The sequence below is a fragment of the Rhipicephalus microplus genome, chromosome 4 (genome assembly GCF_043290135.1).
Source record: "Rhipicephalus microplus isolate Deutch F79 chromosome 4, USDA_Rmic, whole genome shotgun sequence".
Lineage (NCBI taxonomy): Eukaryota > Metazoa > Arthropoda > Arachnida > Ixodida > Ixodidae > Rhipicephalus > Rhipicephalus microplus.
Window position 1 is genome coordinate 25,398,631 of NC_134703.1, and position 26,290 is coordinate 25,424,920.

General features: G+C 43.8%; 1 protein-coding gene across 3 annotated transcripts in view; it reads right to left on the reverse strand.

Annotated features, from left to right (window-relative positions):
• Positions 1-26,290, reverse strand: part of cic (Putative transcription factor capicua) — an 86,029-nt gene that overhangs the window by 24,338 nt on the left and 35,401 nt on the right. For all 3 annotated transcript variants that reach the window (XM_037422580.2, XM_037422579.2, XM_075892364.1), the window contains exons 11-16: positions 23,202-23,292; positions 21,254-21,412; positions 12,356-12,420; positions 4,267-4,425; positions 3,696-3,851; positions 3,268-3,356 (exon numbers count right to left, since the gene is read on the reverse strand). In XM_037422580.2, the coding sequence (XP_037278477.2) occupies positions 3,268-3,356; positions 3,696-3,851; positions 4,267-4,425; positions 12,356-12,420; positions 21,254-21,412; positions 23,202-23,292 (719 nt within the window). The remainder of the gene's footprint in view (positions 1-3,267; positions 3,357-3,695; positions 3,852-4,266; positions 4,426-12,355; positions 12,421-21,253; positions 21,413-23,201; positions 23,293-26,290) is intronic.

The window sequence follows — 26,290 nt, forward strand, 5'->3', positions numbered from 1 at the left end:
ACGATGCCTAGTGGCGTGGTAAGGAAAGAGTTAACCGACGCAGTGAAACGCGCACTCGGCGACGGGAAAACGGACCTCTCCGTGATACCAGGTGGTACGACGTCTACCCTCTAGCCACCCGACGTTGTGCTAAACAAGCTGTTCAAGGACCGAGTGCGGCTGGAATACCAAGAGTGGATGTCCGGCGACAACCCCAAGGCACCGACGGGCCACCTACAGAGGCCTCTGCTTGCGACTGTTTGTGGCTGGGTGCTTTCCCCCTGGCAATAAGGGCTGCAGCGCGAGCACAAAGGTGCTAGAAGAAACGTGAAACGAAAGGCGAGGCAAGGAAAGCAAAGAGGACAACACGAGCGCTGACTACCAACTGAATTTTATTTTTCGCAGTGGACATGATAATATATACAACAGGAATCCTGTTGTATATATTATCATGCGCGCTTCGAAAAATAAAATTCAGTTGGTAGTCAGCGCTCGTGTTGTCCTCTTTGCTTTCCTTGCCTCGCCTTTCGTTTCACGTTTCTTCTAGCACCTTCGTGCTCGCGCTGCAGCCCTTATTACCATGAATTCCAACCAACTAGCCCAAATAGCCGTTCTTTTTCCCGCTGGCGTTCCTTGCCGGATTCCATGGTGGAAAATTTTTTCAAGAAATGTTGCACCAGCAACTTGCTGGATGGCACTGAAGACGACGCACTGTGGCAGGCGGCCAGCGACAAACTCTTGTCTTCAGAAGACAGTGGTGCTTGGTCGGACAAATTGCGATGGTGGTTGAGGGGAGCTCCGACGATCGGGGTACGGTGCGCCCAATTCGCAAATAAATGTGGTTCGGCAGTTTTGGGTTGTTTTCCTTCTTTTTCTTTTTTGGAACTCTGAACATGGGGGGTCGATCTATATTCCCACTCGACCTATAGTCCGGTTTATACAGTAGTTTCCGTAGTTTAATGACAAAAAAGTATTAAGGTTGTAGTTAAAGCTGAAGTAGGCTAACACTGCCTTTAAAAGCGGCTATAGAAAACTGAATAAGAAAAGCTCATTGTCTAGAGTCGCCTGGCAACTGTCCCATAGCTGGATGCCACTGGATTTCGCATGAGGAGTTCACCAAAGTCACAAGCTTCAAATAACCATGATTCCCAACCTCTCATAATGGAAGAAATGATTTCAAACAAAAGGTCCATCATTGCAATACACATGAGCTTTTATTTCTACGTTTGAAGTCAGTTTTTATTGAGATGAAATTTCGGGCAACCTCTTGAGTTTGGACATAGTTTCTCTGGTACTTCTGATGGCCACACAAAGATGAAACTTTTGCCACACATTCTTTAACATGTGAAGAGTGCAATTATCTCCTTTAAAAGGTGACATCATTTATATAATTATTACCAACTTGAAGTAAGCAACTACTATTACCGATGAGATTTTAGGCTCAGATATTTAAGGCCATGCAGTAAATGCAATCTTGAACATTTTGACGCGACTTCAGAACATAAAAATATGTCTACGAAGTCTAAAATCACCAAAAACTGCCACTGTTTACTAAACATGGAGGCTGCCATTGCTCAATAGCGATGGCAATGAGACAGCCCTGCTTTTGCCACTGGCTTGTTTTTGAGCCGCAGACAATTCGAAACTGAAGCTTAGTCACTCAGTTCATAAAGTTTTGCACACGCTCCGGCTGGTTGCAATTATGGAACAATGCCTTTTCCCATGCCAATCCTTTTGCTTCTTCTAGCGCTTGGCCAGTGTTGTCACCGGTCAGAGTGGCTGTTTGTCCACAATAAAAAAATAAGCCAGCCGTGGCGAGTGGATGATAAGAATAGCATAGAATAAGGCATAAGTCACCAGTCCAGGATACCACCCTTCCATCTCGACGTTGTCGGATACCTTGACGGCGGACAGCCGCTGGTGTTAGTGTATCGATGCAACTGTTAAGTTTGTTCACGAAAGATGTTGTGGCCATTGTTTCAGAGTACTTTTCAACACGGTGTCGCTATGCATGAGTGAAAATCGCATCATGACACTGCTGGGAAAATGAAGCAGGTGACACTTTTTGAATTTAGGAAATAAAGTTAATTTGTTTTGCTAGCTTAGGTCAGCTGTAGTTTTTGGATTTCACTACAACTAAATTTTTTCCCATGCCCATCACTTTCGTTGTAGCTGGGTTTGATTGTATGTCCAACATTGACACACTGGATCATCATAATAAGCATTTATTTTACCATAGAAAGCATATAAAACTGGATAGTGCCATCGTTGTTCATCGTTATTAACAGTATTGTTATAGGTGAACTCGAACGTATGACAAATAAACATTTCATGCATGGATGTGACATAACACTTGCCAAACAAATGCAAATGTATCAACCCTGCCAATTGTAAAGTGATTATATATGAAGCTATGTTTTGCTGCACGAACGTGTATAGCTTGCTTACACCCCAAAGCCTTAGAGAAGGCTTGTGAGAATAGTGAATTTTAGGTTTGAAGTCAATTCAAAGGGAATAGCATTATTTGTTGAATAATTTCAAATCAAATTTGAATAGAATATACCACATATTGTAATATTTGTCACGATCCAACCAACCTGCATAATATTTTTTTTTAATTGAAACAAGGCCTGTGCAAAAGGGATTATTCTTGGTTAAAGGAACTGGAAAAATAGTAGCAGAATTTGACTTTTGCAAGAATGCAAATGATAACCTGAGAGGTATTTTACATCCTAAAATTTGCTATACTTAATATAAGCCATGATTCTGAAGTTAAAAAAGAAAGAATTGATGTGGCAACAAAACGTTCATTTAACCTTGAAGTGAGATTTTGTGCAGCCGTCTGACCTTTCCTTGAATAGATTTTATGACAACTTAGCACCCCTTCACTGCAGTGAAACCATCTTTACAGAGAGTTGCATGCATAATAATATACATCTATTCATTTGTTTTGGATACTTTGAAATTTCCAACAATTGAAATTTGAATTGAAGCAATTTCAAGTACAGCAATATTCATTTGAATATTCCCACAAGACTGTTTGGTAGTGCCGAATGGCAGTGGTGAGATAAATAATAGGTTGAATCACATAGTGCCTCTATTCTTGCACTTGACATTTAAGCCACAAGTATTTGATGTTAATGCTCCAAAAAGCTTAGCATCCACAGTAACAGCACCTATGTTGAGTTTCTGACACTTTATCTCTATGAACAAAACAATAAGCAGAGTAAGGAAAATTGGTAAACACAGTGAAGACAGCAGCAAGTCCGAGAAAGTAAGTATCCTCACCATCCCATCACTGGTCTCCGAAAGCTTCTTGGTCTTGCTTGTCTTGAGCAACTTGTCTGATGAAAGCCCACTACTGAGTGCCTTTGCATCTGCACAACAAAAGTATGAAAGAAAAAAAAGGGAAAAATCAGAAAAATGAAATGCATAGTGAGCAACAAAAATAGAAATGTGAGGTGCCTATACCTATCTACTATAATCGCTGGCTGTTTTTTTAATGCTTAATTGCCTGGTCTATAGGCTTAACCAAGGGCAGTGACACACACACAAAAAATTGTGCATCTAACTCTGCTATTACGACACCGTTTCAAAAAATTCTCATGGCTACATGTTCGTTGTAGACTCATGCACAACTTCCCAACCACAACTACATTTCGACCTCTGGGTGATTTAGGGGCTCTTAGTGCATCTCTGCAACTGGGTCCTTTTACCTGTGTCTGTCAGGTTTTCAGTTGTGGGCATCCGAGCTTCTGCGCCGGGCGTAGCTGGTGATGCGACCAGAGCTTTGGAACCACGATGAGATCGGGGACTCGAGTCTAGTTTTGGCTCGGTGGGCGTCAAGTTCCCAGACTTCATGGACAGAACACCTGCGGCATCGTTTGAAGTAGGGAAGCTGTTTAGGATAACTGCATACACTACATGCAGCAAAAAGGCATCAAAATGCATGGTGTGAATATACCAAACACAGTTGTTTAGGACAGAGTAACGTGACATGTATCTGCTGTTTATGGCAGAATTCAAACACAAACTGAATGAGTCTTATTTTTTATTGTTTAAAGATGAACCAGTATTCCGGTAGAATTTATCTTTGTACAACTTGGCTGCAAACATTACTGTCTTTCACAGGCAGATTATGCATTTCTTTTGCGAAGTGAAGTAACTTATATAATCTAAAATGTATGATGCCAATTTAGATACGACACAGGCAAATGAGTGTTAATGAGCCTTGATGGCTATAGCTATGTCCTTAAAAAAAAAAATCTGCTGAAAGGCGATGCTCACCCGTGAAAAATGGTGAGACGCGAGATCGCGCTGGCGAAGAAGCAAGCGGTGAGCTGGTTGGGGGAGTGCCTCCCGAGGAAGCCAGTGCTTTGTTGAAGCCGAGTGGCGTGGTTGCAGCAGAGGGAGGGGTTAGCATGGCCAGTGGGGAGCCCCGACCATCTGCAAGCGGGAGGAACCCATTGGCAAGGCTTAATAGATAGCTGCCAAAGACGTAATAGCTGCTATCACGAGAAACTACTGCTATGATGTGTGATGCTGTGCTGAAGAGAGTTATCGGCTGACAGCTCTTAACCCACTAGGGGCCGTGCTCACTAAAAATTTTAATACAGCTAATGCGCCATGTAGGCAAAAATTAAAGGCAATGACAACCAACTTTTCTCGGCCCAGTCTTCTACAGAGCAAGTAATAGCTGCTCCTTGGTAGAGGTGATGGATACTGTGCAAGCAGGATATTTTAGTCTGAGAAGCCGCTAAAAAACTCCCTCCTCCAGCAAACACTGAGAATCAACAGCAATGCCAATAGCCTTCCTCCCAAGCTGTTTATTACGCTCAGCGTTCTGCTTCTGAAGGAGTAAGTGAAACTATAGTTAACCACCTCCATTTTGACTTCTTCAACTGCTTCTTTTGTATAGAAAGCAGGTAGAATAAGTTTTCAAAGCACTCGCTGTCATGTGAGGTTCCTTACCACCTCACGAGCAAGGCACCCCTGGCACATCTTAAACTCGTTGGCAAATGCCATTAGGCCCACAGCTTCTATGCTGCTACTCCTGTGCTACTCCTGCGAGCCATTGTTCTGCTAAGTACAAACGAAGGCGTATCTGCACATTTTAGGTTAGGAAAGATAATACTAACAAAAGCGTGCTGCAATTCAGCACTAATATAGAAACCATTAACTGTGCAATTCAAATGTAATGTCATCACAGTAATCATATGCATTTTCCCTTCCCGACCGCATTGCTAAAAGTCTTTTTTTTTTTCAATTTTAGTGAAGAAACAAAAATAACAATCTACATTTAATGAAAAAAACAAGGCTTGTTTTAGCCAATACAACAGGCAATCTTTCTAAATAAATTTATCTCAATTCCTGTTCTGAATGGTTCTCTGTCCCATTTGTTACACATTGCAAAAAAAGCAGGCACCAAAAGGATTGAGGTGTAACAGGCAGTAGTGAGGACACAGTGAAAACTAATTCATGATAGTGCAACTAGACAACTTAGCAGCGTCCTAGTATGCAATACTTTTTTCCAAATTGGAGGGAGTCACAAGAGCAAAATAAGGCAAATGTTGGCTTTGCTATTCTTCCTTCACTCTTTAAGTCAACGCAGCTTGCCAACTTGAATTACACGTTTTCCAAAATGTAATACAGTAAAGTGACAAATTACACCAACATTTTACACTGAATGTTGAATGCATTCTTCTCGTAACAGTAAAATTCAATTAAGCTCCTGTTCACAAAGTATGTTTCTCTTTGTCAACCTCATTTGATGCCACAGTACAAGCTATTGTTGCCTACCATATTTAGTACTTTGGTTAATTTGGCCCAGTTGATGATTAGACACATGAAATGGCTTCTCCAATCATATCAAGCTCTCACAGTTGGTGAGCATGCGTATGTCTGGCCTAAGTGGTAACACCACTTGTGAACTCGCACAGTTACAGAATCTGCTTTAGCAGTGTTTCGGGAACAGTGAATTCATGAAAATCATATTTGACATGGACTACATTACCAATTATAGTTATATTATATCTTTAGTACAAAATTTACATAAAGTCAAAAAGAAACGAAAAGTATAAATGCTTTTTGCCTCAGCATCTCTCTGTTTGAAATCAGTGTTAAAAAGCTGACAGCCATCAATCACTAACCAGCTCAAACCAATGTTTAATATTTCTGCAACATGCACCCATTTGCCACATGAAAAGGGGCATGAAACTTTTCTTAAGGGAGGTGGTGGGGATCGGAGCCATTTTTTTTAATTCTTGGTAGTAGAGCAATGAAATTTGGCATACTTGTTTGGAAGTCCACAGAATGACTACTATTTGCAAAGTTTCATTAGGATACTTCCAGTATATTTGACGTTATAAATGTTTACTTGTATCATAGCTGTACCAAATTTTCCAAAAGCCTGGCGTGACAAAAAAGCATGGTAAAAGCCTACAGCTGCTCTTAGATTTTAGCCATAGAAATGGTACATGCCATAACAATCCTTAAATATTTTTATCAACACAAATTTTTACGCAGAACATTACATCGACGTTGAAATAATGCATTTGTTATTGTCCTGTGAAATTACTTAAACAGTAAAAAAAGTGAATAAGTAACTTTAAAAATAATGTGACGGCATAGAGTATTCACTGGGGAATACAACGCAACAAACCTCATGCAAATTCATAAAGCCATAGTAGTGCTATGCTCTGGGCAAGTCGTTCTGTCGTCTCAAAACACACTTTCAAGAAAACTGGCTCTGAAGTTGCACAGCCACAATACGTACATAAAAATGCTTTGGGGCTGCAATATTCAGTGTCTTCGCTTTCAGAGACCTTCTTGTGCCCTTGCTCTCTAATTTTTTCTGCACCGCGAGTATTTTTTTTTCTTTGTCAACTTTTTGAAGGGTGAGCCTATCAGGTTTGATGACCACTTTCATATTACCGTAATTACTCGAATCTAACGCGCACCTTTTTTACGGTTAAGCGAGTTCATAAATTGCATGCGCGTTAGAATCGAGCACGAACAAAAAAATTACGGCCAATCTATTGCCATCGGCAAATCTAAAATGGCCGCCCCCTACGTGCGTCGGCATGGCGCGTCGTCCATTTCTGCCTATGTGTTTCTCATGTGCGGCACTTCGTACGTGTGCTGAGGAGTTCGTCATCTAGTAGTGCATTAGCATCGACGGCGTGGAATGGCCGACTCCAAAAACTTGAGTCAACGCCAAAAACTTGAGTCAACGGCAGAACTGCTCCAAGTGCGGGCTATGCAATTAGTCTTAGAAAAAGGTCTAATGCGGAGCCAGTTTAAAGCGAGCAGGTGCTGGCTAACTAACTTTATGAAGAGGAAAGGCTTTTCTCTCCGAAGGGGAACATGCATATGCGAAAAGTTTTGCGGAGGAGTACGATGAAAAGCTTCACAGTTTTCAGAGGTTCGTCCTAAACTTGCGGCGCAACAACGACTACCTGCTTGGGCAAATCGGGAATGCCGATCAGACGCCTTTTTACTTCGACATGCCTGGCACCACAACCGTCGAGAAGAAGGGGGCGAAGCAAGTTCGCGTGCTGACATCGGTCCATGGTAAAACTACAGTGACGGCAATGCTCTGTTACATGTCAGATGGGCACAAGCTTCGCCCGTACCTCATATTTAAATGGAAGACGCTCCCGAAAGGAGTCGTTTTTTCGAGTGGTGTGATCATGCGGGCCAGCGAGAAAAAATGGGTGCGCGTTGCAATCGATGTCTTACGTTTTTTTTTTTTTCGCGGTGGAAATCGGGTGCGCGTTACAATCGAGGGCGCGGTAGAATCGAGTAAATACGGTACAAGTCCGTAAGCATGCAAGATGAGATGTGCTGCGACAAATATGGCCAATACTTTGGTAACATAGGAACTTCTGAGAAGTTTACTTGCCGCAAGTTTGGCAGATGAAAATTCGTCCCCTCTTCCAAAGAAGTTCATTTCTTACCCTCGCCCTGATATGCTTCATTCTTTACCTGCCCGCGAAAACGTAGACGAAGAAGCTTTCATTATTTCTATACATTTAGAAACACTTGCTGGAATAAGAGACTCGGCTTGAAATGCACTTAAATTATATCACCACTGAGTGTTTATGTTCCCTCCCAAGGGCTCGATCGCAGGGTCCAGGAAATCAGTACCCAATATGCTGGGTGGCGGCATTCGGCAGCTATGTGCAGTATGCCTAGCCCGGACGACAAAACATCGGCCTGCTATGTGCTAGATCACGCATTTTAGAGTGCCGACGCATGAACTTGCCACACTGCTTCAAGCTATCGCTGCGTGATTAACATGGCCGTGGTTACTTGTTTCACAGCTGTAAAGTCCGCTGCCGACACGTAAAATGTAGATTTGCGATTCCAAGGCGCCATTGTATGTCGTACAGTGTGATTTGTTTTAGCACGATGCTATTGCCCGCAAAGTTAGGATTCGATTTGAACAATGACACCGTCAGCGGAGTTAGGCCAGTTAGGCCTAAGCACGACTCCGAGCTGTTAGCTCAATTGCGGTGTCTCTTTCAGGGTACACTATGTTAGACCGTTAGTACAAAGGTTGGTCCCATTGCCCACTGCAATCTTCGTAACGAACCTAGAGATGCCGGCGGGCAGAACGTCTAACAGTGAGTTTGACGAGTGAACTCAATACAGGTCCCAAGTGCACTTCGCGATGTTCACGCTACTGTAGTCTGATGACAGAGCTTCCTGGAGCATTTGCTAAACAGCAATTATCATCGATACGCGAAGACAGAACGAGTCCAAACGTGACTAAATAGTCCCATTTTCAACAGCTATACTCTCGCAACGCGGAAGCTGCAGACGACACACACTGAGCGACCATCGGACCAATGGCGTGGCGTGCCGAAGCATCATGTGGGCCAAACGGGGGGCCTCGAAACGACCTTCAGACATTTGCTTTTTGTGCGCTTGTTCTTAATGGAAGGAGCCAACTGAGGTGAGAAATTTGAACACAGAGAAATTCTCTTTCTGCCGAGCCCAAGATCGCCGTGCCTAGTTGTGCTATCGCGGAGAATTTCCACAATAACTTTCGCTACCTTTGCAGGTGCAACAATTTTTAAAAACACTTCTGTGTGGTTTTCAGTAAGATATTGAATTTTCGAATTAAAGTAATACCTCGTTAACTAGAAGCCATAAAACCAAGAAAAATTTCAAGATAAACGGATTTTCAAGATAACCAAAGTTGCACAAATCGCTGGACAAAAATGTGCTCTTTTCACAAAAATCACTACAGTGAAATCTCAGTATAACGAACGTCAAGGAACATGGCAATTAGTTTGTTATTTTGAAAGGTCATTACAGCCGAAACCCAGAAATTAACCATAAATATTGTACTTACTCGCATAATAGGCACACTTAATCTGTAAGGATCGTGGCAATGATGGAACGCGACTCGAAGATCTTTGGCTACGGCTGCCTGCTTTTTGCCTTCTTTCGTCATCCTTTTATTTTCGTTTTTTTTTCCCCTCCGCACTGTCGCACGTCTTCCGAGAAGCAGGGAGTCCGTTCGCTGTATCGTCTGCTTGCCTACTGCTTGTATGGTCATGACGGATTTCAGAATATGAGTTCGACGTACTGAGGCGTTAATATAATGTGAAATTAAATATAGCGCTCTATATTATGAAAAGTTTGGTATTCTGAGGTATGTAGTAGTAAAATAGTTTTACATTGAAACTATCAGCAGTCAGCGCGGGATTTTTTAGACGTTAGTTAATCTGAAAAGTTCATTAATGTAGTGATCGTCAGCTTACCCACTCTCCAGTGGCAGTTTCTATTCTTTATCCTCGTGCAGGTTTAAAAGAGAAAGAAGTAACATACAAGAGACTTTAACTGGCTGGGTTTTGCTGCACTGCCATTTCATTAGGCAGAGAAAAACTGCCCAATGCTCGTCTGCTTTGCAGTTGTACTCTGACCTAGGAAGGCGTCCTCCAGGTGCTTGAAGCATCGCATCAGTCGATCTTCCCCGCAGCTGCGCTCAACCTTATTTCGAAACAAGCGCAGCAAATTTCTCGTCTTGGAAACTGTCAGCACCTCTCGAGGTGGTTCGTCATCGCCGTCGTCTCCGCCGTCCCCTATGTTAGTGGCCGTTAGAATGATTTTGACGTCCATCATTCCTCTGGTCCCAGCCATATCATGCTCACACAGCGCGCACTCTAGAAAAGTCACGCCATTTTCGCTGGCACTGTTACCTGTACGCTTGATGACCTCTTGACAAAGTTCCTCACGGTCTCTGAAGTCATCTGTCTCTGCCGTTTCTTACTCTGGCAAAGTGCTGGCACGTGAAAACTCAGCGTGCGCAAAGCAGTTGGTGATAGCGGCTGTGCGAACTTGCTTCCAAGCGCTGCTGAGAAGGTGTACTGCTCCAAGCAGGTCAATTTCATAGCCTTTGCTGTTTTCATTAGACAACAAAATTCTGTGGAGATGGCTCTTTTGGTAGAAGACTCTTTCGGTTCTTCCGGTAAATGCCATGCTTGCCGCACTCACACTAAGTTCCCGCTCCTCATAGTCAGCGAAAAATCTGTACCGCTCGGTTAGCGCAGATGAACAGAAATCACACCTCAGGGAAAACGATGAGGCACAGTCAGCGAAAAATCTACACCGTGTGATTTGCGCAGATGAACAGAAATCACACCTCAGGAAGAATCATGTGCACTGCACAAAGCAAACAATACAAACTACGCCAAGCATGGGCAGAGGGCCTCCCTGCTCAGCGCATCATACCTATTGGAATTACAATAGGTATGATGTTGAGAGAGGAATATGGAAAGGGGTCATGGTTCCTGGCCTGACGTTCGGCAATGCGGTCTTGTGCATGAGATCAGAAGTTCTAGCAAGATTAGAAATTAAGCAACGTGGAATAGGTAGGCTTGCTTTAGGAGCTCACGGGAATACACCAAATCAGGGAGTACAAGGTGATATGGGATGGACATCATTTGAGGGCAGGGAAGCTAGCAGCAAGATAAGATTTGAGAAGCGATTGAGAGAAATGGGGGAAGAGCGTTAGGCTAGGAAGGTTTTCAGCTACTTGTACATAAAGAATGTCGATACAAAATGGAGGAAGGGAACCAGGAAGTTGACTGGTAAATACTTAGAAAACAGCAGGTGGCCAAACCAAAAAGAACTATCGGTTAAGAAGAAAGTGAAGGAAACGGAGACTGACATGTGGAAAATGGGCATGATTAAGAAGTCCGCACTAGAGATCTATCGAACTTTTAAGCAGGAAATTGCCAAAGAAAGGATCTATGATAATACTCGGGGTAGTTCTCTACTGTTTGAGGCCAGGACGGGAGTACTGCGAACCAAAACATATCGGGCCAAATACGAAGGGGTAGACACAATATGCAGTGCGTGTGGAGAAGAAGAAGAAACTGCCGAACACTTGATAATGTTCTGTAAAGGGCTTCACCCTATAGTTCAGGATGATGGCACAGAGTTTTTCAAAGCACTGGGGTTTAGGGACCAGGAGGGCAAAATAAACTTTAAGCGGGTAGACTTAAATAGAAGGAGGTTATCTGATTGGTGGCTAAAGTCAAGGCACGAGTGAAAATTAAACTCTTCACTGCAAAGTACGAATCCTCAAACTCACTTTTTAAGGAAAAAAAATAAATATAGTTTTTGGTTCATTAGGTATTACGGCTTGGTGGCGCTAGCCACTGCCCGATCTAAAGGGTACAGCCATATCCATCCATCCATCCATTGTGTCACATGACGTGCCACAGGTTTGCTTGACAAAGTTGATATGTCGCTGCGCTGAGACTTCACACACTTCGCGTAAAGCATTGACGTAGTGGCAGGCACGGCTAAATAAGAAAAAAAAATAGGTGGACTTCAAGCGTGACAGCATTGCATAGATCTTGTGAAATGGACCAATGGTGGAATTTTCATTCCGCTCCCAGTCAGCATTTCGAGTTATCCGCAATCCGAGCCAAAAATGCTTCGATAAAGGAAAAAATACACGTGGGACGTATAGAGAAATGTTCGGTGCCACAGAAAATTTCGACTTAGCCGATTTTTCGAGATATGCGAGTTCGAGATAACATGGTATTACTGTAGACAGAAAAAGGGCTACAAAAACTGAAAATGAGATTTTTCAAAAAATTGATTTTTTCATCTTATTCTCGCGATTTGATCCCCGCGTTCCCCCTTAATAGCACAGCCACAATAAGATTTTTATGCTTCCAGTTTCCTGTGCTAAGTAAAAAGTACTATGAGACAATGGGACTACTTGAAAAAGATGTCAGTGGGGTCAGTGACAAGCAACTAGACCATTGGGGTATTATACACGGCACAGGGACAAAGCAATATCCTCTTACTAGACACCACACAAAAGAGACAAAACGGCTTTTGCAAATACCTTTGGATGGAATGAGACAGCGGATCTTTGGAGGATTAGGAGAAGCAGATGGTGAACTGTTGCACCTGGTGTGAAAGAATGGGAGAAAAAAAAAGCAATGGTAGAGGGTTAATTTATGGCACAGTTGCAATGATGAGTGTCGCAACTTCATCAAGAACGAGACAAAGCGATTTTACATCCGATCCAACGTCCTGACAGGGCGATGTGGCAGTTAGAATGGCAACGTTTTGTCGTATTGGACCGCCTCATCACATGTTCGGCGTGCATTCAACCGGGCAGATATCTGCGTCTCCACATCAGAGGGCCGCAGCTAATGACAGTACAAGAGGCACACGTTTCCAAGATGCTAGAAATGCCTCTGTTGCCACTTCGATCGCCGTCGCCAAGGCACGTTGATCCTCGAAGCCACTGCTGGCATCGTCGCTCGTGATGGCATGACACACAAAGTACAATTTGCTTTGACGAGAAATAATTCCTGAATGACTAAAGTGATTTTTGAAGTGTGCCATTTCTGCAAATCGGCATTCACTTCTAAACAACTAGCAACATCACAAGCAGCGATGCAAGGCCATTTCACAGGTAAACGCTGTGACACCGGCTGTCTCAGTCCCTTTTCACCTTTGTTTTTCGCATTGAGGGTATTGAAGAGATAAATCCCAGATATAAACATGGGATGTAACACCAAAACAAGCTAGTGTTTTATTGAATACAATGTAAACGACAACCGTCATCTGCCTTGCTAAGGTCTGCCTGTCAAAATCATGACTGACGCCGAGCTGGTGCGATGTGCTTGTCGCTTGTAAAGGTGCAGTTTTATTGATTATTTTTTTATACAATGAAGCACGGTTCTAGAAAAGTGTTTCTTTTAATCTTTTAAGCTTCATTATGATGATAAGTTTTCCGAGTGGGCATTCCAAGGTGTCTTATGTGGGCGGAGCCTGTCACTGATTGCTCGCTTGTCCCATGTGTGCTGAATCGTCGTACACCATATGCCGGATAATTCAACACCGCATGTTGGATTGGATGCAAAATCAGACAGTTTGCAGCGCTTTTCAAAAACCACTTGCCCCCTCTACACCTTTCCCAGAGTGGGTGTCATCCCTTCATCCCACGTGATAAGCGTTGTGCTGCCATATCAAACTTTACTTAGTCCCTCTGCTCTTCACTGTACTCGGCAAGCACAGATAAGAATGGACCACACTGTAGTTTCTTCTTTCTAATGGCGTATTCGGTTAGACGTTTTCGAGTGCTCTGAAAAGGGGCTGTGCCTTCGGTTGGTAGGATTCAAGCGCTCGGACTACCTTCGATTGGTTTTTTCAGAGCGCTCCCGACCACTGCGACTCCGAAGTGAGAGCGTAACGCGATTTGACCGTGAGGATGAATCATGTGACACAATCGAGCCAATCACGTGGCTGCCGGCAGGTGAACAAAATGAGGAGCGCTAGCATGCATTTTGGAAGAAGGTGCACATGCGTTGCTAATGGCATTTTTGCACGTGTGTGGGACGAATTCACATCTACAAAGCCATAAATGCACAATGTAAATAACTAGGCGGCTAGCGAAGGTGGAGAAAATGTCAACGCTGTCGGTGCAGCAGCTCGCAAACAGCCTCGTCATTTGCCTTGAAGATAAGAGCTCTGATGAGGACTATACTTAGATTTATGTGCCGAGCTCAGAAGGCCTTCACTACATCTAGACATGTCTGAGAGAGAGAGAGCAAGAACATAAAAAAGATCAGACATGTCACAGATGTCCACTGAACTAATCGGCACCATTTGTTGATGCGGCTAAGGAGGTTATGCCGCAATGTTTACCGGGCAGTTTCCCGCGCTGGCTGCGTGGTAGCGTCACAGGCACGCTGCTCTAAGCGCTCCAAGATTGCCAATGTATTCGGGTGATACGATGCTTCTCGCGCTCCGATTACGAGCTGCCTCTGCATCTGGAGACTTTGAGCCCGAGGACCAGAGCGGCTAACCGAATACGCCATAAGTGCGAAGCCCACTTCCTGCCTTCCCGTTACCGTGTCGAATGTCCAGATGGATAGCTGCTATGGGTTGAAGTACACACTGGTTTGAAAGCTTCCACACGTAAAGAGGTACAAGCACTTGAGAAGTGAAAAATTCTCCAATCTGTATTGCTACCAGAATCTCACAGCCTCATTAAATTGAAATGGGGGCATAGAATTGCCAATAAGAGAGTTAACTTGGAATGGTTGGCACCTGTTACCCTACTTACTCGCATAATGAACCCACTCGCGAATAAACCCTCCACCCACCTTGGTCCTTGAAAAATAAAATAAAATTTTTTAATGTATCTTCATTTTATTTCGTTATGATAGTCAGTGCCATTGACAGTCGAAACAATGTTGAATCAAGCCATTATATCACAAAATAACAATGCAATAACAGTCAGAACATAGTTTTGCAACCCCGCTAAACAGGTGCGAGCAGCGCGAGCGCGGACGATGTTAATCAAAATTTGAAAAATCGCTCTTTTTACGGCAAAACACCATCTGCCGAATGCAAGAGAAAACTCTTTGCTGATCGCACCACGCAAGCACAGGGGCACAAAAACAAAGCGCGTGGCCTGGGAAATGGCGCACACGACATGGAAACGCGCCGCACGCTCGCCGTCTTGAAGGTCATGCAAAGCGCAACCCCACCCACCGCGCCGATGGCACGTTGTGCACTCGTAACGTCTATTGCAACGTTTGTGCGTTGCCATCCAACGCTGTGTTTTTGTTGCCAGGTTTGTCGTTGTGAACTTAGTTGGGATACCTGCTGCGCAGAGTGCGTTCGGCCGGTACGCTATCTACATGGCTGGTTATAAACAGCTTGCACGGGAGCATTGGAACCGAGCGGCTGGACGACACTTCAGCGTCGATCCGTGCACGTTCGTTACGGGAGGAAACAAAAAAAGTTTCTGGCTACAAAAAAATTTGTTGCGCATTTCACGGACCCAAAGAAGCGAAGCCGTCACACAAAATTTTCACTGTTATAACTCCCGTGACTTTTCCTCCCGCGTAATGAACCCTCCTTGCAAATTGGCATCAGCTTTTCTGAAAAGAAAAAAGGGTGGGTTCATTACGCCAGTAAATACGGTATAGCTAAATAGATAATATTAATATGTGGATTTTTAGAAGCCAAAACCATAAAATAATAATGAGGCATGCCGTAGTAGAGGGCTCCAGAAATTTTGACCATCTGGTGTTCTTCAACGTGCACTGACATCGTAAAGCACATCAGCCTCTAGCGTTCCACCTCCACTGAACTGTGACTACGATCAGCTGGAGTATAGATAGCTAAAGCTAGTAAAAGCAAAGGGGCAGATCAAACGGAAGGCTGAAACAATGTTTTCCATCATTCTTTGCTTTTTTTTTTTTAATCTTGACTACAAGAAAAGTCCTTGCTTGAGGAAATTAGCTTCCCCCTTTCATCCGTGAGCTGGTCCAATTGTACCCTAGCAAGTACAGTGGACTGCCAATAAACGAAACTCGCTTAATCGAGAATGCCTCATAAACGAAACTAAACGGGCTCATATGGCTTGATTTCTATGTGTTGTGCAGTAAAATTCATCGGTTAATCAAAACAGTGTTTATTGGTCACCTACGGTTAAACAGCACAAACTCTAAAAACACAGCATAGACTCGCTCGGGCCAAAGGTAGTCTCACAACCATGACAGCACTTCGAGACAAGCCAATCCAGTAGCCATTCTTGCTTGTGGTGGATGTAGGAGCCAAGTCGGCGAGTCAGTTGTGTGTTAGGCCTATTTGTGCGGCTAAGTGCGGTGGATCACGGCGGTATTTCAGCCCGACGGAAAGGAAGTGGCTACACCATGCACTCTCGTTTGAAAATAAGCTGAAAATTCTTCAGAAGCTCGATCGAAGCGACCTGCCCAAGATGGAAGTGGCGAAAAAATACAACATCCCGAAAACGACGCTGTCACGGATCTTCAAAGGCAGAGAAAAGATTGAAGGCACTGTAAAGAACGAGACCTTTACATCTAAAGGGATGTGGATGACGCTTTATGAACAACTAGAAAAGGTTCTTTTTTTCTGTGGTTCAAGCGTGCACAAAGTTCCAATTTGCCCATAAGCAGACCAATTCTCAAGCAGAAAGCTCGAGAGATCGCCATGCAAACGGGTGTTGAGAACTTTGTCCTAAGCGACGGATGGCTCAGCCGCTTCAAAACACGCCATGGCCTAGTCTTCAAAGCAATCTCAGATAAGAGTGCTGCAGTCAACAAGGACATTTGCACCGACTGGCAAAAGAGGCGACTTAAGGAAATTTTGATGAGCTTTGAGCTACGAGAAGTCTTAAACGTCGACGAGATGGGTATTTTTTTATAAGGTGCTTCCATCAAATACTCTCACCTTCAAAGGCGAGGCCTGTAGTGGAGGAAAATGCAGTAAAGATCGCATCACAGTGCTGGTGGGTGCAAACAAGGAAGGAGATGAGAAATTGAAGCTGCTGGTATTAGAAAAATCAAGGCACCCACGTTGTTTCAAACGCGTTCGACACCTTCTGGTTGTGTACTATGCGAACAGAAGAGCGTGGATGACCATGGCCATTTTCGAAAACTGGCTACGGGAGGAAGATGCAAGATTTACGAGGCAAGGCAGGAAGGTTGTCTTCATCGTGGATAATTGCCCAGCCCACAGTCAGGTTGACTCCAAGCCATCACTCTGGAGTTCTTGTCCGCCAATGCAATGGCAGTGATCCAGCCGATGGATCAAGGGGTTATTCAGAACATTAAAGTTCATTACCGCAGGCAATTGCTCCATCGACTGCTGCTTTGTGCAGACAGCAGGAAATGCAACAGCATAGATTTATTGGCATTTTGGCCCGTGCCTGAGAGCAAGTGAAGGAAAACAACAATACACAGATGCTTTCATCATGCTGGCTTTCAAGAGTAAGGAGCAGTACCTGATGAAGAAGAAAGCCCTGCTGATGCCGACATTGAGGCAGTATTCAGTAAGATCATGCCTTCTGCCCCTTTCACTTTGCAGGACTACAAATCAATTGATGAAAATGTTCGTACTTGTCGTCAGGAGACTGTTGAGGAAATTATTGCCGAAGCGCAAGATGAGGATTAACCTTCCAGCGATGAATTTGGGGACAATATTGCCAGTGTAGTGGTGCCACCACACCGATCAGCTAAAGAGGCTATTGAACTTTTGCAGCGCTATTTTGAGCATAAGGCTTGTCCAGAATTTCTGGCTAGTTTGTCGGGCATGGGTGCGTACCTTGTGAAAAAACAACTCAATCTTGCTTGTGAAAAAACAACTCAAGCTTGCCAAACAACTGTACTAAAGTGCTTATTTGGGCCGGTTGGTACATGGTCAACGAAGTGAAAAAACAGCGCGTAACACAGGACACAGGACAGAGAAGAGACGGACGAGGCGCTGACTTACAACCAAAATTTATTTCGTACAGGGGTGTATATATAGCACACGAAACTTGAAAAAAGAGGGAGAGAAGTCGAGTGACATGAAAGAGTAATTTTCGTTATGATTGTATGCGTATAACAAATAAACTGTGATTGCGCAATCATTCGCTTGTCAAATACGCCAATTCCCTGGTGAGGAGCGTTATCGAAGGTGCACTGACACACATATCGCCTTTCTTGATTATGCAGAATGCCTCATAAATCTCACGTGTCCTTTTATCTCTGTAGCGTCGAAGTATCTTGCATTTGTCAAACAATGCACGGCATCCACAAATGGAGCTGTGCGCAGCTAAGTGGCTGCCAACAGAACCCCGCATTAGATTGCGGTGTTCCCTGAGGCGGTCATTTATACAGCGGCCAGAATGCCCGATGTAACAGCGGCCGCAAGAGAGGGGAATTTCATAAATGGCACAAAAACAACATTCAACAAACTTGATTGCGTGTTTTTTATCACACACGCGAGGCCCTCTGTCCTCTCTGTTCACCTGATGGCACATACTAGAGAACTTATTTCTGGCTGAAAAAACAACTCTGATTCCAGCTTTTTGTGCTACCTTTTTTAAACAATGTGACACCTTATGCAAGTAAGGAATGACTGCTGTTCTTGAAAAAGAACTTTTTTCTTGACCACTAGTCGGTTCGGTTAGCTGTTTGATGTCTTTTAAGATACTTTCAGCTATGGAACACAGTATGTTATCCGGGTACCCTGCCTTGCGCAATCTGCGCACCTGTGACTCAAAACTAGTACACAATGTGTGATGGCAAGACCGCATCAGGGCCGCCTTTAGACAGGATTTTGCAATCGCTCGCTTTACAAGTTTTGAATGCGCAGAACTGTAGGGTAGCAAACTTTTTTTGGAGCGGGGGGCATACTGCCAGCACACGTGGTCGGACAAAAAAACTTCAATGTCAAGGAACCGGAGTTTGTTAGCAATGGGGAATTCAGTGGTTAGTTGCAGTGAGCCCAAGCAAGTGCGAAACACATCAACAATTTGATCAGCACGTTGCTGAGCTTCAGAGTGGTTGGACCGGTACAAAATCAAGAAGTCATCAACAAATCTAAACACTTTCACGGCGCTCGTCAGTTGTAGGCTTCTTTTCAGTTGTAGGCTTCTCAGAAGTGAGCTTCTTTTCTGTGGACGTAAAAGACTTATACTATTCCCTGCCGTTGGACCAGGTGTGCGCAGAGGTGAGCGACTGCATAGACCGCTATGGGAACGTCAAATTTCAGGACTCGTGCGGAATTAGCGTCAGAAACTTTTTAGAAATGTTGACCTTTTATTTACGTTCTACATTTATAAAGCATGATGACAAACTTTATATTCAAAAAGAAGGTGTTTGCATAGGTTCCTGTCTCGCCCCGATCCTAAGTGACATTCTTTTAGCCAAATATGACAGATCTCTCATTAATTGCCTACAACTGACGAGCGCCGTGAAAGTGTTTAGATTTGTTGATGACTTCTTGATTTTGTACCGGTCCAACCACTCTGAAGCTCAGCAACGTGCTGATCAAATTGTTGATGTGTTTCGCACTTGCTTGGGCTCACTGCAACTAACCACTGAATTCCCCATTGCTAACAAACTCCGGTTCCTTGACATTGAAGTTTTTTTGTCCGACCACGTGTGCTGGCAGTATGCCCCCCGCTCCAAAAAAAGTTTGCTACCCTACAGTTCTGCGCATTCAAAACTTGTAAAGCGAGCGATTGCAAAATCCTGTCTAAAGGCGGCCCTGATGCGGTCTTGCCATCACACATTGTGTACTAGTTTTGAGTCACAGGTGCGCAGATTGCGCAAGGCAGGGTACCCGGATAACATACTGTGTTCCATAGCTGAAAGTATCTTAAAAGACATCAAACAGCTAACCGAACCGACTAGTGGTCAAGAAAAAAGTTCTTTTTCAAGAACAGCAGTCATTCCTTACTTGCATAAGGTGTCACATTGTTTAAAAAAGGTAGCACAAAAAGCTGGAATCAGAGTTGTTTTTTCAGCCAGAAATAAGTTCTCTAGTATGTGCCATCAGGTGAACAGAGAGGACAGAGGGCCTCGCGTGTGTGATAAAAAACACGCAATCAAGTTTGTTGAATGTTGTTTTTGTGCCATTTATGAAATTCCCCTCTCTTGCGGCCGCTGTTACATCGGGCATTCTGGCCGCTGTATAAATGACCGCCTCAGGGAACACCGCAATCTAATGCGGGGTTCTGTTGGCAGCCACTTAGCTGCGCACAGCTCCATTTGTGGATGCCGTGCATTGTTTGACAAATGCAAGATACTTCGACGCTACAGAGATAAAAGGACACGTGAGATTTATGAGGCATTCTGCATAATCGAGAAAGGCGATATGTGTGTCAGTGCACCTTCGATAACGCTCCTCACCAGGGAATTGGCGTATTTGACAAGCGAATGATTGCGCAATCACAGTTTATTTGTTATACGCATACAATCATAACGAAAATTACTCTTTCATGTCACTCGACTTCTCTCCCTCTTTTTTCAAGTTTCGTGTGCTATATATACACCCCTGTACGAAATAAATTTTGGTTGTAAGTCAGCGCCTCGTCCGTCTCTTCTCTGTCCTGTGTCCTGTGTTACGCGCTGTTTTTTCACTTCGTTGCCAAACAAGCCATCTTTTACTCCTTTTTTTCTCATACTCATCCTCATGACTACGGTGAGGTTTGTGCAATTTGAATAAAAAGTTTCAATTCACGAAATAAGTGTACTTTGCTTAAGTGAAACTTCTGATAAGTGGAACAGTTTTATGGATCCCCTTCGAGTTCCATTTAAGAAGAGTCGACTGTATTTGAATTTCATGAACCCACCAATACCCCTGCCATCCTGAGCTGCATTTCCTATACTGCCACACATTTTCCATTTCTGTAGCTGATAGTGGGTTATCTGAGCCCCACATTACAAGGCCTACCCAATGCGCTAGCTGCCAAACAAGCTTTACTGTGCTAAAGACAACATAAAAAAGTGGTAGAAGGATAGCGAGCAAAAAAACGGCCAAGAAGGTACAAAAACAAACACCACTTAGCATTTCACCTGGCTATCTATTCCTCACTTCTCCATTCTGGCAGCTAGCCTTGTGCGCTATGAAGCTAAGCAGACAGTCAGAGTTCCATCTTTGCCTTCACTCGTCCCTTTCTTGTACGTTCACAAAGTTGAGCTAGATGTAAAGCTGCACTCAATATCACAACACACAGTGCATTTCCTCACCAGCCCAAAGGTTGTGCATGACTTCAACTTGCCCTTATTTCCATAACTAAACATGTTATTTGTGTCATCTACAAGTGAGAGAATGCCGTTTTGCTCAGAAAATGAGGGCTAATAGAAATCGTGAGCAATGGAAGTCATGAGCAATAAAAGTAATAATTTTTCAAGTAATATTGAATGCAACTGCACAAGCTGGCCCAAGTTGGCACTATTCTGCAGTAGTTGAACAAAGCGACCACCTTTCAGGCAGGAGGAGGCACTGGGCCGAGCTCGGAGAGGCCAGCATACGTGGCGAGGATGACGGCTCAGCAGGGGTCAGCTGTATCTGTGGGGGCTGCAGTGTGCTAGCAGCATCCACGATGACACTTTGCAGCGATGGACTATGTGGTGACGACACACTGCACGCGTTTAGCACAGAAAGGAAGAACGAAGGGCTTCAATGAAATGATTCAAGAAGCATTAGAAGGCTAAGGATGCAATAGCGGGCGTAATAAAAATTCTGTAATACAGCTAAACCACGATATATTGAAGTTGAAAAAAATCGGCAATTTACTTCATTACACTGAAATATCATTAGAATGAAATTTGACCTTTTGATATACAGTAAAAGGTTACCAATTCGAACCGACAGGGGGCTACAAAATTGTACGAATTAAGCGGAGTTCAAATTAGTAGGTAGGCGCTAGAATGAATGGACATTGCATAAAACTGCAAGCGCATAACCCAATGAATGAGAGAAATTGTGGCTTTTGCACTGCTCTTATGCAAAATTAATGTTATATTTATGCATTAATCAAGAAAACAAAAATTCACTTGGTGTAATACCATGAAAAACCAGAAAATGGGTCGACCCCTTCGACTGCTCACTGAAAATCGAAAAAAAAAAAGAAAGAGTGAACGAAAAAATGTGATTTCAAATAATTTGCAGTGAAAAATGTTATTTACTTGCACGTGCTTTCTATCTAGGCTCGTGTGAATGGCAAACTTTAGGTGCGAAGTGTATAGTGATTTTGGTCGAATAATTTCGAATCAAATTCGAATAGTATATGTATCACATATCATAAAGAAAATGGCCATTTTTGTCAGAACCTGCACAATCTGCCTACTGATCTGCCCACTGACCACTCGATCTGCCCACTGGTCTTAGCCATACATGCGTTGTAGTCAGAGCTGCCGGCATCGCAGGAAGCAACAAGCAAAGAGTACCTGGCAAGATTTGAGCAGCAAGAACAGCCGTGCAAAAATAAACCTTAAGTTATTGTTTGACACTCACGGCTCCCACTCACGTTCACATGCGCTAGCATACCAACACCTTTTCAACACACTTCAGACCAGATTCCCTCGTGCCTTCGCGAACTCTATCTCTGTTTTCTTGGACGCTACAGTGAGCTGCCCTCGACCACCAGTTGAGAATCAGAAGAAAAGCACCTCCGAGCCCAAACAGATTCACAGGAAAACAACAAAAATGTAAAATGAGAATGCCCATAGCAGAAGACTGGAAGTAAACGAAGCGACGCCGATGATTGCGATAATAGAGGAAGCTGACATAAGTGGCCTATGGTGGCCAAACTTCCAAAGTTTTTCTACATAGAAGACAGGGGTCGACAATTTATAGCTGTTTTTTTATTAAAAAAAAAAAAAGACCTGTATTCCAGTTTTCACAGGATACTTTCAATATTTTGGTATTTGTTTGATTATGACAATTTTCTTTGGCCCTCTTAAATACAAATTAATGAGCTTTTCCTCTTATCAGGTCCAAAATAACATGGCTTTTTATGGAGATGAAGTTGTGAAAAGCAAAATGCTTTGTTCTATCAAAAATGTCATATTAATGAAGTTCATTATATCGAGGTTTAACTGTACTACTGCATAAAGCTAAATACTTTCCTAATGTTGTTCGACTGTTCAAAGACTTCCCCCTTTTTCTCTTTGGTATGCTTTGCAGCACATCTCCCACCGGCACCACGAAGACCTTCCCTACTCAGAAAAGCGGCATTATGGAAGAAGCTTCACACAGTTGTGACCACAAATTTTAGCAATCCAGGGTTCAAGTTTCCCACATGACAATCGTAATAGCACACTCTGACAAAAAACAAATTAGAGTGATCCACAAACTGTATGTGCTGAATAAATATGACAACGTGGCATGGCATGAGACACGGTATCAGTATCGGACAAACCACTTACACTACTGGTGGCGATGCCAGGACTTTGCCAACAGTTGTTGTGTTGGGTGTGCCAAGTTGGATACTTCCAGATGGTATCATTTGCAGCACTCCTACAACACAAGTTACTAGGTGTTAACAACTGTGCAACAATGTTCCAAGTGATAGAGCACCATGAAGTCACCAAAGAGAAAAATATATATGTATTCGTGTAGAAACAAAAACATTGTGAGCCCCCTCACCGGCTTCATTACAAGCTACATATGCAGGAGAAAATCGGGCAGCCTAGCTGTTTACATGTGCTGCAGGAGACCAGGAGACATAAGCGTGCACAGTAGAGGGGCCCCACCCTCAGTGACTTCTGTGCCCGCCCTACTCCCCAGTCAGGGGGGGGGGGGGGGGAAGGCGCTAAGTCTATGGGATACTTTTACTCAGCTGAACTTCTCTCATCGTTTATCAGCAAATAAGTGCCCTGATTTTGCGTTCGAAGAATGGTTAACTTCCTATCTGCAGTCTTGGAAAGCCGGACCAAAAGCAGGTCATTACAATAAGCTTGTCATCAATACATTTTAATTTTTTTCACGAATTCAGAGGCATGCTGTCTTTAAGACACGAGAGGCATGACAGGGGGGCTGCAGACTCCCCATTCCCCCACGAGAAACCACGTGTACGCATTTGCCTGGCGGTTACAGTCGAAGCCGCCAAGAGCACAGCTGGCTCTCAGTTCCCATCTTGCAGGCAACCTGAACCTGCTGAAAGTACAGAGGCTGGCGAAGTCAGAAGGGCTGGCAGCTACATTTGAGCTGCCTACCAGCCCACCTAGTGTGGGTGGCCATACTACCTCAACGTGTCCGTGGCACATTGATGCAAAAGCAACATAATGAAAGTTTCTTCAGAAAGGTGGTGCAAGATGTTTTGTTCCAAGATAACCAGGAATTTTCGAATTAAGCAAGTTGAAAACAAAAAGAAAGCAAGCATGACTTTACTAGTATTGCAAATGCTAAAGGTCAGTGGATCTGGCCGAACCCACTCTTACATAATGTAACTTTTTGTATGGCTTCCCCCAACCCCACTGGTCTTCGGCATTTGCAATAGCAGAGCCATGCTTTATTCCCTGCGAGAAATTGCTAAACAAATGCCATGTCACTTCTTCTATTCCACTACGACAGAAGAGGACTACCGTAAGTACTCTAATCTAACGCGCACCTTTTTTCCGGTTAAGTGAGTTCATAAATTGCATGCACGTTAGAATCGAGTACGAAAAAAAAAAAATGCGGTTATTCTATTGCCATCGGCATTTCCAAAATGGCCGTCCCCTACGTGCGTCGGCATGACGCGTCGGCCATTTCTGCGTATGTGTTTCCCCTGTGCGGCACTTCGTACGTGTGTTGAGGAGTTCGTCATCTTGTAGCGCATTAGCATCGACGGAATAGAAGGGCCGAGTCCAAAAACTCGACGAGTGCACCAGGATGCCACTTTTAAAAGAAAAGTCATCGCGTGTGCCGAAACGGACGGAAATCGGGTCGCATCGCGTTCGGAGTTCCCGAAACGTGTGTGCGGGACTGGCGGAAACAAAAACAGAATATTGTCGACAGCAAAGATTCGCGCAAAGGCTTCAGTGGACCACAGCAGGGTCGGTTTCCGCAAATTGAAGAGCTGCTCCGCGAGTATGTGATTGAGCAGTGAGCGGCCCGTGACGACAGAACTGCTCCAAGTGCAGGCTACGCAGTTAGCCTTGAAAAACGGGCTACTGTGGAGCCAGTTTAAAGCGAGCAGGAGCTGGTTAACTAACTTTATGAAGAGGAAAGGCTTTTCCCTCTGAAAGCGAACGGGCATATGCCAAAAGTTGCCGAAGAAGTACGAAGAAAAGCTTCACAGTTTTCAGAGGTTCGTTCTAAACTTGCGCCACAACAACGGCTACCTGCTTGGGCAAATCGGGAATGCCAATCAGACGCCTCTTTACATCGACATGCCTGGCACCACAACGGTCGAGAAGAAGGGGGCAAAGCAAGTTCGCGTGCTGACATCAGGCCACGGTAAAACTAGAGTGACGGCAATGCTCCGTTGCACGTCAGATAGGCACAAGCTTCCCCCGTACCTCATATTTAAACGGAAGACGCTCCAGAAAGGAGTCATTTTTTTGAGTGGTGTGATCGTGCAGGCAGACGAGAAAAATGGGTGCGCGTTGCAATCTATGTCTTACCTTTTTTTTTTTTTTCGTCATGGAAACCGGGTGCGCGTTACAGTCGAGGGCACGGTAGAATCGAGTAAATACGGTACTCGAGCTAGCAATCGAAGAACGTAAGGCCAGAAAGACTTTTTAAAGGGACAGTACAAGCAAATAAGAATTTATGTCAGAGTGAAAGATTATTGTTTGAGAATGCCAAAAATGTTCTTATTGTCAACAGCAGTGCTCCACTTATCAGGAAATTAAGGTGAAAGTATGACCACGCACCACCAGTGGGACATCTTGAAATGGTCCCAGTGACGTCTAAGAGTCCTACTACAATTAACCACTACTAATCAAACCAGTTGCAATAAAAAAAGAACCTTCCATGCATTTTAACACGTGATCAAATAGTGCTTCACCATTTATGTTTGATTGATGAAAAAAAAACTGCTTGATGTCACGATGGAGAATGACACAATAATTTCAAAAGTTCCCATTTTTACCTGGTTATGCTGGATAGGTGGTGCCATCTAGTGGAACCCACTTCAACCGGGCAAACAAGTCTTTTTTTTTTTTTTTGCTGAAACAATGTGCATTCTATTTCTGCCGTGAATGTGTTGCAGCAATGTAATCGCGAAAAAGTTGCCTTTTTAATCACTTTTTTCCCCCTCAAAAACGCTAGGCTAATACAAACGTGTCTATGACTGTGGTTGCACAAAGCATCACAAAATGTCGACAGCACTGTCCGGTAACTTTGTGTTTCTACAACCATTTGCTTATGTCAGCCGCCACTCAGTAAGAGAAGGCAATGTTGCTCATGACGATAAGTGCAAAAAAAAAGGGGTACGAAAAACAAGGAAGTACACGACACAAGCCCTGACACCATGAGTATGTTCCAACTAGCCCAATTTACTACATTGCTTCAGGGTAACGTTGAGCAA